The sequence below is a fragment of the Pelodiscus sinensis genome, chromosome 19 (genome assembly GCF_052426305.1).
Source record: "Pelodiscus sinensis isolate ZL-2025 chromosome 19, ASM5242630v1, whole genome shotgun sequence".
NCBI classification, from domain to species: Eukaryota; Metazoa; Chordata; order Testudines; family Trionychidae; genus Pelodiscus; species Pelodiscus sinensis.
The window spans coordinates 3,998,963-4,016,866 of record NC_143070.1 but is presented as its reverse complement, the minus strand read 5'-3'; the positions used below and the strand labels follow the sequence as shown (position 1 = coordinate 4,016,866).

The following is a 17,904-nucleotide window of genomic DNA, read 5'->3' as shown; positions in this document are numbered from 1 at the left end:
AAATAAAGGATACTTTATAACAAAAGGAAAAAGTTAAAAAATCATAGTCTGGTTACATTTTAAGACTAACAAACATGTAGATCAGGCATGTCCAGCTTGAAGCCCACTAAGAGCCACACAAATGAAAACTGACAGCTTTCAGGGACACCAAAGAAAATGTACTTCTATTGGAAAGTTGTCACTATTTATGATTATAGATTATGTTTTAGATATATTTTATAATATTTTTTCAGGTCTTGTTTTAATATAATACAATAATTTGACGTGTAAAATTGTTATTTACTCATAAAATCATTTTTAATGTAATTATAAATGGAAGGTACTTTTAAATTTTTTATATGATACATAACTTGTTTTGTTGAAATAAAAACAAGTATAGACCATGGTCAGTCACACAGAACAGGTTTCTGTGAAAATTTCAGATACTTTGTAAGTTTGAGATTTTGCATAAACATATAATTAGTTGTTCAATTGCAAAAAAATTGACGTATGTTTGATATACAATTAATATACATTTTGTGATTTTATTTGGAAATAAATAAAAACCAAAACATGAAAAAAATATCCCCCTTCACTGCCCCAAAGCCAGGCACTCCCATATCCCCGTTCTAACCCAATTCTCCTCTGCTCCCTCAGAGCACTCCATCCCGCTCTGACCCAGTGCCTCTTCCCTCCCCCAAACCATACCTAATGCCTAGGTCCCAGAGCCAGTGTCATCGCCACCACACATTTCTTCCTCAGGCACTGGGGAGGTGAGAGCACAGCAGCCAGCTGTAAGCAGGCACTTGATGCATGTGCAGGGCAACCCGGCCAGCCGTGATCTGCACTCGGCCACATGCTCCAAGTGGCCAGCAGGCCGCACTTTATTCTCTTATAAAATGTAGTGGCAGGCCACAAAAAATTTCGATTGGGCCGCATGCAACCCGCCAGAAGCCTGTTTGACGTTCCTGATGTAGATGGGATCATGAGCTCTTGTGGGACAACCCACTTCCCCCCGACGAAAGCTCATGATCCCATCTACAGAAGGGGTGGGCAATCATTTTTGCTAGGGGCCACTTAAAAATTTTTTGAAGTAGCTCTGGGTCACTGTGGAAGGGACGGGGCTTAAACAGGAAGGGGCAGGGTTACCTACAGCCCAGCCCTGCTGAAACCGCAAAACCGGAGCTTGGACTCGCTTCTACAGGCTGAGGGAGGGCTGGGACGCAGGACTCCTGGGTTCCATTTCCCGCTTTGTCACCAATTCTCGGTGTGATCTTGGGCAGGTGAGTGTCTGTGACTCGGTTTCCCCAGGTGTGACACTGGCATAACGGAGCCGCACTTTGAGGTCTCCTCCGTACCCTGTTCAGAGGGAGATGGCATCTCGCTGGCAAATCCACTGGTGTGCAGAGCTGCAGCCTTGTGAATGAATCTGATTCCCCTTCATCATCCCACAGCTGTTGCCCTCAGCTGGGCCTGACACCGGGAGCCTGTGGGACAAAGGAGAGCGCCTGTGGGTCCATCACACTCACTCGACAGCAGCTCTTCCCTGTGCAAACAGGATCCACAGCTGCCCTGTCCTCTCCCCCAGCTCTGCCCTGGGGCCTGCCCCTCCCCACCACTGCCAGGGCCTGGCCAGGGGCTCTAAGGGCCTCTCCCTGCCCCAAGCCCAGCTCCAGCCCCCTTCTGCACTAGCCCTACCCATCTCTCTTCTGCCCCATGGCTCCTCCTCACTGGGCTGTGCCAATGATGCCCCTCCTGGTCCCCTCCTGCCTCTAGCTGGTCTATATCTGCCCCTCTCCCGCCCCCCTCTCTGGGGATCCCCAAGGCTTTAGCTCACCCCTTTGCTCTGCTCCCTCCACACCCTGTCGATGGACAACCTTGTCATCACCTCATCCCTGTTCCTCCTCCTCTGCCCTCCCCTGTCCCTGTCCCCAGCCCCTTCTGCCCACACAGGGGAGGGAAAGTGACTCAAGGAATCACTCACCGGGTCTGATCCAGCCGGGATCCATCCAGCCAGGTCCAGGCCTTCTCCGGGGAGGGGCGGGACAGTCCCACCCAGAGCTTAGATGGGCCTTGTGTCAGGTTGTGGAGGGCCTCCTGCAGGAAGGGGGTGAAGTGCAGCTGGTGAACAGAATGTTCTCTCATGTCCAAGTCGTCATCAAGTCCAACACCAAAATTATGGGGCTGTGTGCCTGGCAACCCCCACGTAGACCCTCCCTCCATCCGTCCCTCTACATCAGAGCTACTCAACTTTGGAAGCCCTGGGGGCCACAGTGATGCTTCTAGCGCATGCTGAGGGCCACAACTTAAGTGTGGTTTCTTTCACACTGACAGGCATGAATACAAAAACTACACAACATGCAGGCCCCGTTTAAGTCAGTTCTGCTGCTATGAATACAATGCAATAGTTACTAGATTTCCACCCCTATGACAGCACTTTTACTGAGCAATGACAGTCCAGGAAGTTAACTCCTAAAATGCATAGAACAGAACACCGTTATATTGACGACTTTTTTGTTTTGGCTCCCACCTGTGGGCCACATGTTGAGCCCTGCGTAAACCCAAACTGCACCGCAGGCCTCAAACAAACAGGCCACGGGCCACATGTGGCCTACGGGATGTGTGTTGAGTAGCCCTGATCTACATCTCTCTCTCCCGCTCCCTCTGCCTCTCCCGGGCCACCCCTCCCAATATGCAAGCTACCTTGCCATATGGGGCACCATGAAACCTGCAGCACCAAATTGCCCGATTTCATGGTGCTCTAGGCAGCTGCGTGGTGCGTATGTGGCAGCCCCAGCTCCAGCAGCCAGCCCCGACGCCCAGCCAGCTCCCAAGCAGGGCCGTCCTTGGGGGATGCTGAGCTCCCTGCCATCTTGCCCCCACTTCACCACTTTCCCCCAAGTGACACGGCCTGGGGGCTTAGCAGCGCTGGCTCAGGCAGCCGGGTCAAACCTGCCCCCTTAGTCACCGACAGCAGCGGGAAATGAAGCGACTCCTCCCCAGACCACATGGCTCCACTGGTTCCCAGCTGCTTCCCAGTACCAGTGAATGTGGGGGCAGCTCTGCCCTTTCCCAAGTCCCGCTTCTAAGAGCCTGGTAAGCAGAGCGGGCTGGGGCCCCTGGTACCTGCCTGCCCTGCTCCTGCCCCCCCCCTCCCCCCGGCTCTGACCCGCACAGCTCTTGAGCACAGCCCCTTCCCCAAGAGAGGGGAGGTGCAGGTAGGGAGGCACTGGTAGGGACGGCCCTGTCTGTCTCAGAGTATGTCTACACAGCAGAGTTTTTTTGGAAAAATGGCTGTTTTTCTGAAAAAATTTCACTTACAACCACATTGCAGTTGTGTTCTTTCGAAAAAAAAAATCTAAAGAACAGAAGGGTTTTTCCGACATTGGAAAATCTCTTTCTAGGAGGAAGAAGCCCTTTTCCGAAAGAGCTCTTTTGCAAAAAGGCATGTGAGGGCGGGGAAGAGGGAGTTCTTTCAGAAGAGGAAAGAGGAAAAAGCACAGATGCCTTGGTGACCACTCCCACAGCAATCCCAGCTTGCATGTGAGGTAGCGTCCATTCAGTGCGGACACTAGCTTTTCACTGACCACACAGCTCTCTTTGCTGTGTAGACGCTCTCTTTCGGACGACGTTATCCGGAAGATCTCGTCCAGAAAAGTTCCTTCTGAAAGAAGCCTGCAATCTAGACACACCCCACTCGCACACCCAGCTGAGCTGGGTTCGGCACACGCACACAGGGGAGGCTAACAATGGCTTAGAGCTGCCTCTGTCACCTACCCTGATCCTGAGACTAGTGATTTCTGCTGGGCCTGTCAAAGCTGCCTCAGGAGTTTGGCCCTCCCGTTAGTAACAATTAATGGGAACAGGGACGTCCAAACCAAACCGCTGGGCAGCTGTGAAACTCCCAGTCCTCAAGTGCATCTAACCAGGCTCTGTACCCAGGCCCAGCCCAGCAAGGGCAGCTCCAGCCGGGTGTTACCGGCCCCTTTACCAGCTCCTCCCGGTCCCGGATCACCAGCAGCTGGGAGCCCCTTGCGGCGCAGTCGCTGCGGCTCTTGTTCCAGGTTTTATTTTCTGTGGAGACCCAGTAGCACTTGTCCCCGCGCAGGCGCCAGTCCGAGGGGCAGAGTTTGCACCCGGCGTCCCCTGCAGAGAAACAGGCGCCATTAGTGCTCTGAGACTCATCCCCAGCTACTCCCTTCCTGTGACGAGCAAGGATGGGGATAAAGAGGGTGTGAGTTAGAGATGTTCAATATCGGTTAACTGAACAGTCGACTAACTGCATGAATTCGTATCACTTACTTGACTGTTCTATAGTCCCCTGGGGGTGGGGCCAGCAGCCAGTGCGCTCTGGACCCACTCCCGAGGAGCCCTTTGCCAACCCATGCTGCTGCCTCTGTATCAGAGGCAGCAGCAGAGGTGCCAGGCGGGAGCAGGTCTGCAAGGGGAACCAGTTTAAAAACAAGCTCTCCTCTTGGGATGGCAGCAGCCCCTGTCCAGGGGTTGGGGGCATGGCAGGAGTCTGAGCTCCTGGATCTGGTGCAAGCTGCCTGCAAACCCAGCTCCTAATACTCTTTAAATGCAGAATTGCAATGAGGATAGGTCCCGGACCCGGCATGAACCAGGACTGAGCCAGGTTGCTGGGCATCTGCTAAAAGATGTACTGGCAGAGGGAAGTGGGGAAATGCACGTAGTCTAGAGCACTAACCTATAAGCTTTTGCTGATCAGTTTACCAATTAAACTCTTACATCTCCAATTTGTACTTTCCCCCTGAATCCCCTTTGTGCTCCCTGCAATCTGGGGCTGGGCCCTGCCTGGCTCCAGGGGGGTACTCAGAGGAGCCTTGTGTCTGCTCTGCCTAATCCATTGCTCCCATATGGGCCCTGGGCAGCAGAGAATTCCTATGGTGCACTGTGCTCTAGCCACACACCCTGCTCTGCCCCTACTTTGGGGGCTGGGAAGAGGCTGTTGCGCAGGGTTCCTTGTAAGCTGAGCCTTTGGGTGAGCACCCAGGAGAGATTCAAATGCCAACCAGCTGATTAGCAGAGCGCACACAGACAGCAGCATGTGTGTCTATTGGTGGTGCTACCCAACCACACATGCATCAGTGCGCAGGGCATTCTGCACACGGCTGGAAAACATTAGAGGGAACATTGGTGAGGGGCCCTTACTCCAGCTCCACACCAGCAGGACTGGTCTATCCGACACAGGGGAGATACCCAGGAGCCTAGGTGCCCACAATAACACCCATTTCACAGCCAGAGTGGCCTAGAAGGACTTGGAGTAACTGTGGGGTAAACTCAGACTAGCAGGGGAGGCTGGGAGCAAGGGGTGATGTGAAATGGGAGGAGACATGGGCCCAGATGCCAAGGAATGGGGGGGAGGAGTTTGGAACCAGGAGACAATGTCTCTAATAACAAGTTTTGACCCCGCATCCCACTGAAAAAAAACCCCAGGATCACTTTGTATTAGTTATTTAAATCTTCCCGGGTATTACCCTACAAATGGCCACTAGGTGTCACTGCCTCCAGCCAGGCCCAGCAGGGGCAGGTACATTCCCAGCCTGGCACTGAGCAGGACTGGGGGCTAGATCGGTGCAGCCAGCAGGGGGCAGCGTGTCCCTGCCCTGCTGGATCCCCATGACCTGGCCCTCTGCTGGGTTCCCACTGGCAGTGCCCGGGGGAGGGCGGCTCAGACACACACGCGCTGGGGTTACCTGCTGGGCTGGGCTGGCCTGGGGGGCACAGCTGGGATCGGACATACTCCAGGTGGGTGCTGTAGACTGCTGTGCTGGGGTCCTCGCTCCCAGGGGGTGTCGCTGTATCTCTGCTCCCAGCTCTGTCGCTCCCAGGGGCTGCCGGGGTCTGTCCCTTCTCGGACGCCAAGTGGGAAACTGCAGGGGGGGGGGGAAATGATGGTGACTGGTCAGTGTTACAGCAGGTTGTTAGACAGGAGGACTGACAAAGCCCTGAGGAGACCCCGGGCCTGGCCCAAAGTCTGTTCAGCTCCATCTCCCCTGACTCCCCTGGGCTACTGAGCAGCCCCAAAGGGCCAGTGTCTGAAAAAGTGGCTGGGACTGAAAAATCAGCTTGAGAGGTACCTAAATCCCTTGGGCCTTTTTGCAAACCCAGCCAGTGTTTGCAGCTCTCTCAGTTACTCACCGCGCAACTCCACAGTGTCAGAGCACCTCCGAGTCTGACCGGATTTAGCCTCCCCACCCCATGTGAGACATGGCACAGGCTGGTTACCACCACTGGACTGCTGGAGAAACTCAGGCACAGAGGGCCTGGAGGTGGGGAGAACCAGGCTGGATCCCAGGCTGGGGACAGACCATGTGATCTCCCCCCCCCCCCCCGCCTGTGGCTGCATGTTCAATGCAATGTAGCCCTCCTCACCCTGTGTGGTGCCTCAGAGGAGGGGCAGGGAGACATGTGGGCTGGGGTGTGAGATCGCACAGGAAGCTGAGGGGCTGGGCTGCAGCCGTGTGGGTGCTGGGCTGGTGGTCAGAGTGTTTGGGGCTCTCTGCTGCTACAGTCGCAGACTTCCTCCCAGGTGGGGATGGGTGCCCCCCCCTCTAATGCTCCCACCCCAATACCAAGGTGAGAGGCACAGCCTGCCTACGTAAGGACCTTATCTGGCATCTGTCACTTCCCCTCTGTGCCCCGCACCCACATTCCCTGTGACGCAGGGAGGATCATGGGATTATACAAGGGTTTTAGGCACCTAAAGCTGCAGAGAGGCCTGAGGGAGGTTTTCAGAAGCACCTCGGCCCAGCTCCTCAACAGTATCCAGGTGCCTAACTCCCTTGGGTGCTGGGCAGCTCAATATGTTTGGGAACCTAGGCCTTAAGGGCCCAATTCCCATTTATTTCAATAGGCATTAGATGCCTAAAACAACCCCCTAGGGTTATGTTTACCGAGCAGCGTTATTTCTACACTTCAAGCAGTTATTTCGATATAATGCTGAAATAACGTGCAACCGGAGGACTGCTTACTACTCCGACTCCTGTAACCCTCATTTCACGAGGAGTAAGAGTACGTCTACACTGTATAGCTATTTTGGGACACTGGACGTATCTTGAAATAGCTACCTCACGTCGTAACGAGCTGCCCATTATTTCAAAATATTTTTCAAAATAACAGGTGTGCTATTTCGGCATCCCGGTAACCCTTGTTCCATGGCGGTTAAGGGATGTCTCAAAATAGCGCGTTATTTTGAAAAATGGTGCTGTATAGATGCAACAAATTTCAAAATAGCCTATTTTGAAATTCAATCAAAATAAGATATGCAATTTGCATAGCACAGATTGCATATCATACTCGAGTTTAGGATGTTGTGTAGACGCACCCTAAGGGAAGTTGGAGGAAGAGTGTTCTTTCTTGGCTTTCCTGCCATGTAGACAGTGCCAAAACCCAAAATAAGCTATTTCAACTTCAGCTACACAATTAGTGTAGCTGAAGTTGTGCAGCTAATTTTGGATTTAGCCCTCTTGTGTAGACGTGCTCTAGGTGCCTTGCTGTGGTGTTAAGCACCTACACTCTGTGGAATTCCAGCCTTAAGGGATCAGCCCAGGGTCACATGGGGAATCCGTGGCAGAACCTGGAACTGGTCCTAGAGCTCCTGAGTCCAGATTAGCACCAAAACCACTGAACCAGCCTCCTTGTCAGAGCACCTGTGAGTTCCCGCCCAGTCCTGCCATCCTGCTGCGATCAGCCAGCTCCCTCTGACATGTCAGCCTGGAGAGGGAAACGCGACATTCAGGGGGAAACATTCCCAGCCGGCTTTTGGTGATGTCCTTTCTCCATTTATCCACTATTATGCAAAGACCCACAGCAAGAGATAGTCCCTGCCCCAGCTAAGATCAGAGGCCCATCGGGCCAGGCCCTGCACAGACAAAGCAAGAGGCAGTCCCTGCCCCAGCTGAGATCAGAGCTCTGTTGGGCCAGGCACTATGCAGACACACAGTGAAAGATAGGCCTTGCCCCCAAAGAATTTACAAACTGTATACAGAAAGGTAGCATGATCTCCATTTTACATTTGGGGAAACTAAGGCTCAGGGTAATTCAGTGACTTGCCCACAGTCACAGAAGGAGTCTGTGGTAAAGACTAGAATGGATTCCCAAGCCCCAGAGTTAAGTGCTGACAGCCTAAGAGGGGATATTCAACATCAGTATGAACATGGTGTTTCTGGGGCTTCATAAAATCTCCCCTGAAATAAACAGAATGAAAACATTGGTTAGGGGAAGAAATAGAAGCATCAGGAAAAAGACGTTTGGAAGGTCACGCCGCAGATCTGGGAGCAGAACTCTGGTCTTTTAGGGTTCGTCTACACAGCAGCCACTACCACGGCTGCTATTCCAAAATAACAATGCGAGTGTCTGCACAGCAATTCTGTTATTTCTAAATACATTCAAAATAACGGACAGCTTCTTCTGACTTCTGTAAACTTCATTCCACGAGGAACAATAGCTATTTTGGAATAGCGGTAGTGTGGACGCTCCACTGCTGCTAATTTGAAATAGCCCCTCCTTAGGGCCATTCAAAGTAATTACTCCCCAGTGCCTCCTAGGGCTCTAAATAGAGATAAAAGCGGCGAGGAGTCCTGTGGCACCTTATAGACTAGCATGCTTCAACACTTCAGTTAGTCTATAAGGTGCCACAGGACTCCTCGCCGCTTTTGCAGATTCAGACTAACACGGCTACCCCTCTGATACTTAAATAGAGATAGTGCATCCGCATTAGGGGAGCCTTCCTCGGACTAATTTTAAGGCTTCCCCATAGTGTAGACGTGCTATTCTGAAATAAGATACAGGCAGTCCCCGGGTTACGTACAAGATAGGGACTGTAGGTTTGTTCTTAAGTTGAATTTGTATGTAAGTCGGAACTGGTACATATTGTAGGGGAAACTCTAGCCAAACATTTCTCCAGAGCTCAGTTTTATTCTCCCACACCTCACTTTCCTCAGTCCTTTATTCTCAAGCTGAGGTGTCTGCTGAGAAAAGCTGCTCTGCGTCTCCCTGGTCTGCTGGGGGGGGGGGGGGAGCGCTAGCTTCGCGTCTCCCTGGTCTGCTGGGGGGAGGCGCTAGCTTCGCGTCTCCCTGGTCTGCTGGGGGGAAGCAGCTAGTGTGGGGTTGCCTCACCCCGTTTGTAAGTAGGGATTCGATGTAAGTCGGATCCATGTAACCCGGGGACTGCCTGTATTTTGGAATATCTCTTCTGGAATAGCTTATTCGAAAATAAGTGTGCAGTGTAGACGTAGCCTTAAAGACAAAACTCTCTTTTCACAGGGTCTCTCACTAGGTCTCTCTTGGTTCATCTACCTCTCTCTCTTGTTCTGTGTGTCTTTGATAGAAAAAACAAAGAAACTGGTCATTCCAATATTTCAACATTTGGTTTTCCCCAAATTGGGCAAACTCTGAAATGTTCGTAACTCTGATCAAAACTTTCTGTCACTGCCCTGAACCCCTGCCCCATCCCTGAATCCCTTCTCAGAGCCAGCACCTCCTATGTCCTCCTGGATCCTGAACCCCTCCTGTACTCCAAGCACCTGCCCTAGCCCTGAGCTGCCTCCCAGAGCCAGCACCCTTCATCCCAACCCCATGTGCCAGCCCAGTGAAAGGGAGGGAGGAAGGATGGAATCCAACTTCCTTTTAGCCAGCTCCAGTGTGTGCCAGGATCTATCTAGTTATCCCTTCATCCCCATGCACACCCATCTACCTGGGTATCTGATTGTCTCTCTGTATGACAGCCAAGTGCTTTGCAGTATGAGGGTCACCACTGGAGTAGAGCATGGGGGGCTGAGGGAGGGGCACTGGGTTAGAGCAGTGCTGGGGGGGGGGGGGCCTGGCTCCGGAGGAGGAACTGGTACATTGGGTTAGAGCAGGTGGCCTGGGGGTACCTGGCTCTGAGGAAAGGGTGGATGCATTGTGTTAAGGCAGGCAACTGGGTGTTAGAACTATTAGTTTCTCTCCTTTCCCACAGGCAGGCAGTGGGGTCTAGTGGCTAGATCTGGGAATTTGGGCTTGGGGGTTCCAGTCTCAGCTCTGTGAGGACTGCGGGAGCTGGTGCTGGGTGGGGCGGGCAGGGGAGAGGAAGGGATTCTGGGAAGCAGGATTCCCGGGTTCCTCTCCTAGCCATGCCCCTGACTTTCCTCTTGTCCACAGGCCAGTCACTCCCCCGCGTGGGCCTAAATTTGCCTATTGCCTCCACCTTGGAGATGCCGGGACACCAAGCTCCTGTTTGCCTTCTCTGTTGTGTGCATAGATACTGAAGGATCAGACCCCGAATCCTTCTCTGCTGTCAATCCATATGGTGCCAATCCATATGTCCAACTTAGACTCACCCCAGCCCCTGCCATGCTGTGAGCTTTCCCTGGGGTGGCAGCTCCAGCCCTGACCCTGCTGCTGGGATGTGGAGCCTGCAGGCAGGGAGCAGGGTTTGCAATCAGTACCTTGGATCCTGGCAGGCAATGGGACGGCCGAGCTGTCCCTCTTGGGCTTTAGGCTCAGCACCATGTTCCCTTCCTCGTCCTCCATCAGCTCGGGTATTGTCACCCAAAGAGCGGAGGCAGTGGCAGTGCAGCTGGCAAGCTTTCCGAGCTGCATGGTGAGGGGGTGTGAGACCGCACAGGAAACAGAGCCATGGTCTGCCACTGGGTGAGTGACAGGTCGATGGACAGAATCTGCAGCCTGAAGGGCTGTTTGCTGCTGCAGAAAGTGCCTCGTGTAGCTGCAACAATTTTTAGTAGTTACACGGATACTAGAATGCTCCCCTCGCCCTCCAGGGCTATGTTTACACTGGTGCGAGCTTGCATCAGAAATATGCAAATGAGGCTAAGCGTGGAATATCACCGAGCCTCATTTGCAGATCTAATGAGCCGCCGTTTTGTGGAAGAGGCTCTGGCGCCAGAAGGAGCTGTCTACACTGCCCCTTCCTGCGCAAGAAAAACCCTCTTGTGCAATGCCGTTCGTCCTGAAACTAATCAGCGTAGCGGCATTGCACAAGAGGGTTTTTCTTGCACAAGGGGCAGTGTAGACAGCTCCTTGTGGTGCAAGAGCCTCTTCCGCAAAAATGGTGGCTCATTAGATCGGCAAATGAGGCTGGGCGATATTCCACGCTTAGCCTCATTTGCATATTTCTGGCGTAGGATCGCGCCGGTGTAGATATTGCCCAGGAGTGGAGCCTGCAGCCAGTTGAGACACAGGCAGCAGCATGCGGGGTGGCAGGTGGGAGCCGGTTCATCAGTTAAGCAGTTATCTGACCAGCTGCTAACAACCCTAATATAAGGAGTCATCCCCAACTGCAACAGGGACACCCTGCAGATGCCCTGATCCCAGAGTGAGGAACACACCAATTCATGCAGATGCTTTTGCCTGCCCCAGTCAGGCAAAAAGTCACTGTAGCCTCTGCTGGCCAGTGCAGAAGCTGTCATGTTTTGATAAACAAGGTGTGTGCCTCACAAGGATTCTGTTTCTCTTTGGGACAGTCACGGAGACAGTGAACCTGTCTGGATCCATAGCGCTGCAGTGTCCAAAACGATCCCTGTTTGGATGGAGAGTCAGCAATTATGTCTTAACGACTGGCAGCCCAAGCAGCCAGATCGACTGGGATACTGGCTTCAGGAAATACAAACTGGGCTGCCCAGCACAGAGAAAGCTGAAGCCCCGGCAGCTTTGAGGCAGGTGATTTTTGCCGGCAGGGACACAGAGCTCAGCTCTGCTTTCCCAGACTAACCTAATGGCCCCCAAAGGCTGCCCCCCAGCTGGCTAATCGACATCAGCTTGGTTTGGAAAGGTGGCAGCATCGCTCCCTATGGGGATGAAGTGTTTACCTGCCATCTGAACTCATTAGACCCACTGGGAAGCTAGGGTGTGACTAGGGGGGTTTCTAGATCCCAAAGGTCCAGTGTTGGAGTCCCAGGGCCGTGAGCCTCACCTATGGGAAAGTGAAGTCCCATAAAGGGGGCACTGTCAGAGACTGCGGGAAAACTTGCAGGCAGAGCACAATAAATCCCTGACTACCTCCCAGATGGTAACAATGAAGGAAGGATCTGCACCCAACGTGATGAAACTGAGGCATAGAATGTAGAAGAGACTCACCCAAGGCCACATCAGAAGTCAGCAGCAGAGACAGGTCTCAAGGACCAGTCCACAAGGCCGGCCTCTTTTCCCTAGAATCACCTTGGATCTCCTGCAGTAATGCTCCCGGCAGATCAACACCCTGTTGCACAGGAAGCCTACAGCTACGACAGTCACTGCTCTGGGTGGGATGTTTTCTAGCCACCACACAGTAGAATTGCCCCTCTCTCTCAGATCTCTCCCTCTGTGCACAAGCCAGGTGCTAGATGGAGTTTTTACCTCCTTTTATTTATCTGCACTCTACTGCATGGATGGGCAAGAGGCAGCTAACGGGCTGGATCCGGCCCGTGGCTGCCTTCCTGGCAATCTCACTACATGCAAACGCAGCTGCTTTAAACAGCAGGCTGCTGATTGCTCTGCAAGCTGGGCACTGAGGAGAAAGCTTTGTGCACGGTCCCTGACACCGAGCAAAATCCTCCAGCTCCCATTGGTCAATTTCCAGCCAATAGGAGCTGAGAAATTTTGCTGACAGCAGGGACAACGAATGAAACATCCTCATTCCCTCGCTCCCCTTACTATAACCCTCCCCCAGGCCAGAATCCTTTCCTATATCCATAACCCCTCCCAGACCCTGCACCCCATTCCCCTGCCCCATGTCACCACTCAAACCCTCTGCACTCCCTAACCCCCTTCTCCCAGGACACTATACCCTACCAGACCTTGTACCCCCTCTTACACCCCTCCCCCAGACCAGAATCCTTTCCTGCACCCATAAGCCCTCCTGGACCCTGCACAGATCGTAACCCCCTCCATCACCCAAACTCCTTCTCAAACCCCACACTCCCTCCTGCACCCCAGTTCTCTATCCCAAGCTCCCTTCTAAACCCCACCCACTGTCCGAGACCCTGCACCCCTCCACAGAAGTGCAGCCTTTGACCATCTACCAAAATCTTGGAGTGCTTCCCCATTAAAAATTATTGCCCACCCCTGATGTAGACTCTCTGACTTGACCACATCTCCCAGGCTACCCTGCAGATGTGGGACTCCCAAGATGCACTGCAGTCATGAGGACACCCCCCCCCCCCTTCCCCAGGATGCCCTGCAGGCACAGGACTCCCAAGATGCTCTGCAGCAAGGGAAGACTTTTGTCCAGCAGAACCTCAGAATTACAAATACTTTGATCATGATTGGCAGGCACCCTACATGCCCTCGCCCCACACCACCGGCCACTCCTGGGAGCTGACAGCATGGTCCCCTGGTCCAATGCATGTGTGGAGGGGAAGCCGGAGGGGGGCAAGTGTCTTGGTGAACTGCTCCAGCTGCAAGCACCGCCCCCTCAGCTCCCATTGGCTGGGAATGGGGAACTGAGGCCAGGGGGAACTGAGGGGACGGTGCTGGCAAAGAGGAGCAGCATGCAGAGGCACGTGACCTCCCAACCCTGGAGCCACAAGAGCACCCTGCACTCCAGTCCACTGCAGATCCAGAACCCTGCACTGCTCCTGCACTTCTGCCCCAATTCCGCCCCTCCTCCCAGAGCCAGCACCCCATTCCTCTTCTAGCCCCCTGCCTGAGCCCAGTAAATGTTTGGGAGGGAGACAGGGAGATAGAGTGGGTGGAGTGGTGTTTTGGGGAAGGGGCAGGGTAGATTTTGGGTTGCTCTTAAATAAAACAAGTGATCTTGGGTATAAAAAGTTTGCCTGACCTTGTCAAAAAAATAACCTTCCCTTTTTTATAGCAGTTTATATTTGTATGTGTTTGCTTTTTTAATCTGTGCTGCTGCCCAATTGCCCACTTCCAGTTCCAAATGAAGTGTGTGGCTGGCCATTCAGTACATGAGAGAAAGAGTGTACATTTTCTAATTTGAAAATGTTAATATAACTTTCAAGTTTGAAAAAAACAGAAAAAAGTTGAAACGTTCACTTAATTCTCCCCACCTCCTTCCATTTTTTGGCCAGCTGTGGAGCTTTTCACATTCTGAACTTCATAATTTAGGGAATATTTACAAATCTGAAAAGAAGGCCACAAGTTTTTTTTCTAATATAGCCATAAATGTCCCCTTTATTTATAACCAGTTCCTGTTTGCGTCGTGTTATCCCTCTATCCCCATGTGTGCGCACCCATCTCTCTGCCTATCTAATTGTCTCTCTCTTAGAGCCAAGCACTTGGCAGTATCAAGATGTTCACCAGCTAATGGAAGGGGCTGCACAATGGAATTCTGCAGAGATGGGACAGTCGGGGCTATTCACTGATGGATCCGCACAAATAAACATGAGCCAGTAGCTACTCACCCCACATCCCCAGCACTATCACAGCAATCACTAGGACAATGTTTCCAATCCAGCCGACCCACAGAGCAGTGCGGTGCCACTGGGGACTCTGGGCACCTGTAAGAACCAACTTCAGGTGAGAGACAATCAGGATCTTGTGTATGAAATACTGTTTCAAAGAAAAATACGGCCTCAAACTCACAGTTTGGGTAGAATCCTATGCCCATATGGAGTTTGTTAAATAATTGGGGCCTATACATTCTCCTGCTCATCTTGTTTTCCTCTGTAGACCAGTCTGGTATGGCTGGAGAGCTGCCTGTTTTTTTAAAGGCAACAGGGGTGACATTTTGGCCACTTTCATGAATATTGGCACTTTCTCCAATTTTTTTACATTTCCCACATTTTAAAATGAAACCTTTCTCTCTCTTTTTTTTATCCCTCACCACATTTGTTTCTTGTTTTACAGAGTCTCTTTTTGTTTGAACACATTGTTCTTAACATTGCCTTGTGTTCAGTGTATGTAACGTCAATTTGCATACCCTGGAAGTCACACACAAGTCAGCTGAGTATCCGGGAGAAAATAGTTACAAATTGCATGTACCAGTTTATACAGAATTTGGCCATTGCAAATCTACAGTTTAGAGTCCAAACTATGAACATTCAACTCAACTGTTATTTCCACCTTCCAGTCCACCAAAGGCATGGACAAGTGTCTAGATACATTGGAAAGCAAAGGCCTTAGAACACTACTAGACATTAAATGGAATGAATTTGTAACAAATGCCGGGATGGGTCAAAGTCCAACAACACCTGATCTAAAGTTATCTAGAACAGAAACTGTTAAGTCCCAGGACGCAAGTTAAGAATGAAACAGAACATTGGCCCTGGGCATCTAGAGAAACATGCAAAAGAGCCTAGCAAAGACTCCCTCCAGCAAACAGTCCTGAGAGAGAGAAAACTTACAGAGTGTGATAACCCACATGATGTACAAAGGGAGGCCCAAGTTAACCAGAGCTGGTGGAGGCTTGTTCATGCCATGAGCAACAGGGAAGGATTTGGCATCACTCGTGTTATTTTTGCTTTCCCAGTTGATTTTCCCAAAAGTTTACCATTTGCAACGTTAGTGTCTGGAAATTTTTCCCATTTGTAAACAACTTTGGTTTTATGCTTGCTGTTTCCATTGTCAAAGTTTAATTGTGATGTTGCACAGCTGAATTTTATTGGACAGCTTAGTCATATGGCATTCTATTATTTGTAACTGACCTTCTTTCAGTCTTGAAGTCACAGACTCACAGAAATGTAGTGCTGGAAGGGACCTCAAGAAGTCATCTAGTCCATCTTCCCCTCCCTCACCCCGCACTGAGCCACGAACAAGTTTGCCTATGCCTTTATTGAACGGGTCTTTATTTTACCTAGTCTCGAAATCCTCCAGTGACTGAGAGTCTACAACCTCTCCAGCTGACCTGTTTCAATGCATAACTCTCTTCACAGTTAGAAAGTTTTCCCCTAAACTCTCACCTAAATTTAAGTAGGTTACTGTTTATCCCTCCTCCAGAGCCACAGGGAGCATTTGTTCAACACTTCCTTAGTAACAACCTTTTCCATACTGGAAAACTGGTATCATGACCCCCTGCCCTGGCCATCTCTTCTCTAGCCGGAACACATCCAGTTCTTTCAACCTATCCTTACACGTCATGTTTTCAAAGCCTCTTCTAGACTTTTTTCTATCTTGAGAACAAGACAGTTCCCTCTTTCAAAAAGATCTCACTAATCCTAAGTTCAAACAATTCTCCAGGGAGGTGTCTGGCCAGGGTTTTATTCTTCTCAGGACCCAAGGAGCCTGAGTCCATCCTGTGATCATCTACGACTCCACAAGCCACCAGCCAGAGCTTGGTGGGATGTTATTGGAGAAGGGCCGTCTGATGCACCCTCCCGACTGGTGAATGGTGCCTGGACTTCCCTCTCTCCAGGCTCCTGCACCAACAGACCCCACACACAGCAGTGAGCTGTGACTGAAAACTGATCCAAAGTATCCCAGCTACTCCCCGGAGACCAGAGGGTCTCCCCTGCACAGTGCACTGGGTCAGGCACTGAGAGCAACAGGCTGCCAAGCAAAATCCACCACGGGGTTTAACATGAATCCCCCAGGAAATAAAAGCCACTTACCAAGGGGCTGAGTGGAAAGGGGAGCCCTGGAGCCAGGAAAGCCAGAGGAGAGGTTCAGATCCGCATAGACGATCTCCCCTGCCATGGTGCAAGCAGCTGAGAAGAGCTCACACACCTGGCTGTGTTGGCAGGACAGACTGCAGCGCGTAGGTGCTTGAAATTGACTTCACTCCCACACCAGGAAGTGCCACCTCTCAGAGAGGAGAATTCCACTCCTCACATGTGACTGCAAAGGGTCCCTTCAAAGTGCAGATTAACTCGTGCAGCCCTAAACCCATGTCACTGGCCTTAAAATGCTGAGACTGGTGCAGTCTTGGGCCAGGGCTTTCAGATGCACCGTAACTATTTTAAACGCTATTCACAGGGGCTAAACTGGCGTGGGAATGAAAAAACCTGGTTTTTAATCCCTGTTCTGACCTGCTGTGTGAATTTCCGTAGGTCACTTCTTTTCTCTGCATGTTTCCCTTTCTACTACATTTCTATTTAGATTGTGAACTATTTGTGATACAGACTCCCTGTGTGTCTGTGCCGTATCCAGCACAATGGGGCCCTGATCTCAGCCGGGCCAGGGACTGTCTCTTGCTGTGTGTCTGTGCAGCACCTGGCACAATAGGGCCCTGATCTCAGCTGTGAATCATCTCCATTTCATAGAATCGCAGAATCCTAGGGCTGGAAAAGACTTCAGGAGGGATTGAGTCCAGCCCCCTGCCCAAGGCAGGACCAATCCCAACTAAATCAACCCAGCCAGGGCTTTGTCAAGCCAGGACTTAAACACCTCTAGGGATGGAGATTCCACCCCTTCCTTACGGAACCCATCCAAGTGCTTCCCCACACTCCTAGGGAAATCGTTTTTCCTAATATCCAACCTCGACCTCCCCCACTGTAACTTGAGACCATTGCTCCTTGTTCTGCCATCCGTCACTACTGAGAACAGCCTCTCTCCATCCTCTTTGGTACCTCCCTTCAGGAAGTTGAAGGCTGCTCTCAAATCCCCCCTCACTCTTCTCGTCTGCAGACTAAATAAGCCCAAACCCCTCAGCCTCTCCTCATAGGTCAAGCGCTCCAGCCCCCTAATCATTTTGGTTGCTCTCAGCTGGACCCTTTCCAGTGTGTCCACATCCTTTCTATAGTGGGGGCCCCAGAACTGGATGCAATACTCCAGATGTGGCCTCACTAGTGGCAAATAAAGGGATAATCACTTCTCTAACAGTGTGTAATTGGGTTCCTAAATACCTCCGAAGGTCTGGTCCTAAGTGATTTGCCGAGGTCACGCACTAAGTTAGAGGCAGAACTTTGTAACCCAGATCTCCCAGGTCTCAGTACAGAGTGTTACCAGAAACCATCTTCAGTCTCGTTATCACACCACGTGAGGGCATTCGTTCCACCAGGGAATTATTTGCCTGGAGCTGCTGTT

General features: G+C 51.5%; 1 protein-coding gene across 2 annotated transcripts; it reads right to left on the bottom strand.

Annotated features, from left to right (window-relative positions):
• Window positions 1-163: 163 nt before the first annotated feature.
• Window positions 164-17,337, bottom strand: LOC142823296 (killer cell lectin-like receptor subfamily B member 1B allele B). 2 transcript variants are annotated; one of them, XM_075914220.2, is made up of 7 exons: window positions 16,491-17,337; window positions 14,527-14,640; window positions 14,346-14,441; window positions 5,697-5,873; window positions 3,971-4,125; window positions 1,964-2,076; window positions 164-1,466 (listed from the first exon to the last, which is right to left on the bottom strand). In XM_075914220.2, exons 1-7 carry the CDS (start codon window positions 16,573-16,575, stop codon window positions 1,343-1,345), a joined length of 864 nt encoding a protein of 287 aa, XP_075770335.2. In that variant the 5' UTR covers window positions 16,576-17,337; the 3' UTR covers window positions 164-1,342. The 2 variants fall into 2 exon arrangements, with proteins under 2 accessions (XP_075770335.2, XP_075770336.2); XM_075914221.2 differs by lacking the exon at window positions 14,527-14,640 and having other exon boundaries at window positions 16,491-17,316.
• Between the last annotated feature and the right edge of the window lie 567 nt (window positions 17,338-17,904).

Bases quoted from the DNA above. Each gene is read 5' to 3' on its own strand.
- LOC142823296 (XM_075914220.2), bottom strand. From the start codon at position 16,575: ATGGCAGGGGAGATCGTCTATGCGGATCTGAACCTCTCCTCTGGCTTT. The intron at 5,874-14,345 runs GTGAGTAGCTAC...CCCCCCCTGCAG, and splicing joins GATAGTGCTGGGGATGTGGG to TTTCCCACTTGGCGTCCGAG. The intron at 4,126-5,696 runs GTAACCCCAGCG...GTTTCTCTGCAG, and splicing joins AGGCCAGCCCAGCCCAGCAG to GGGACGCCGGGTGCAAACTC.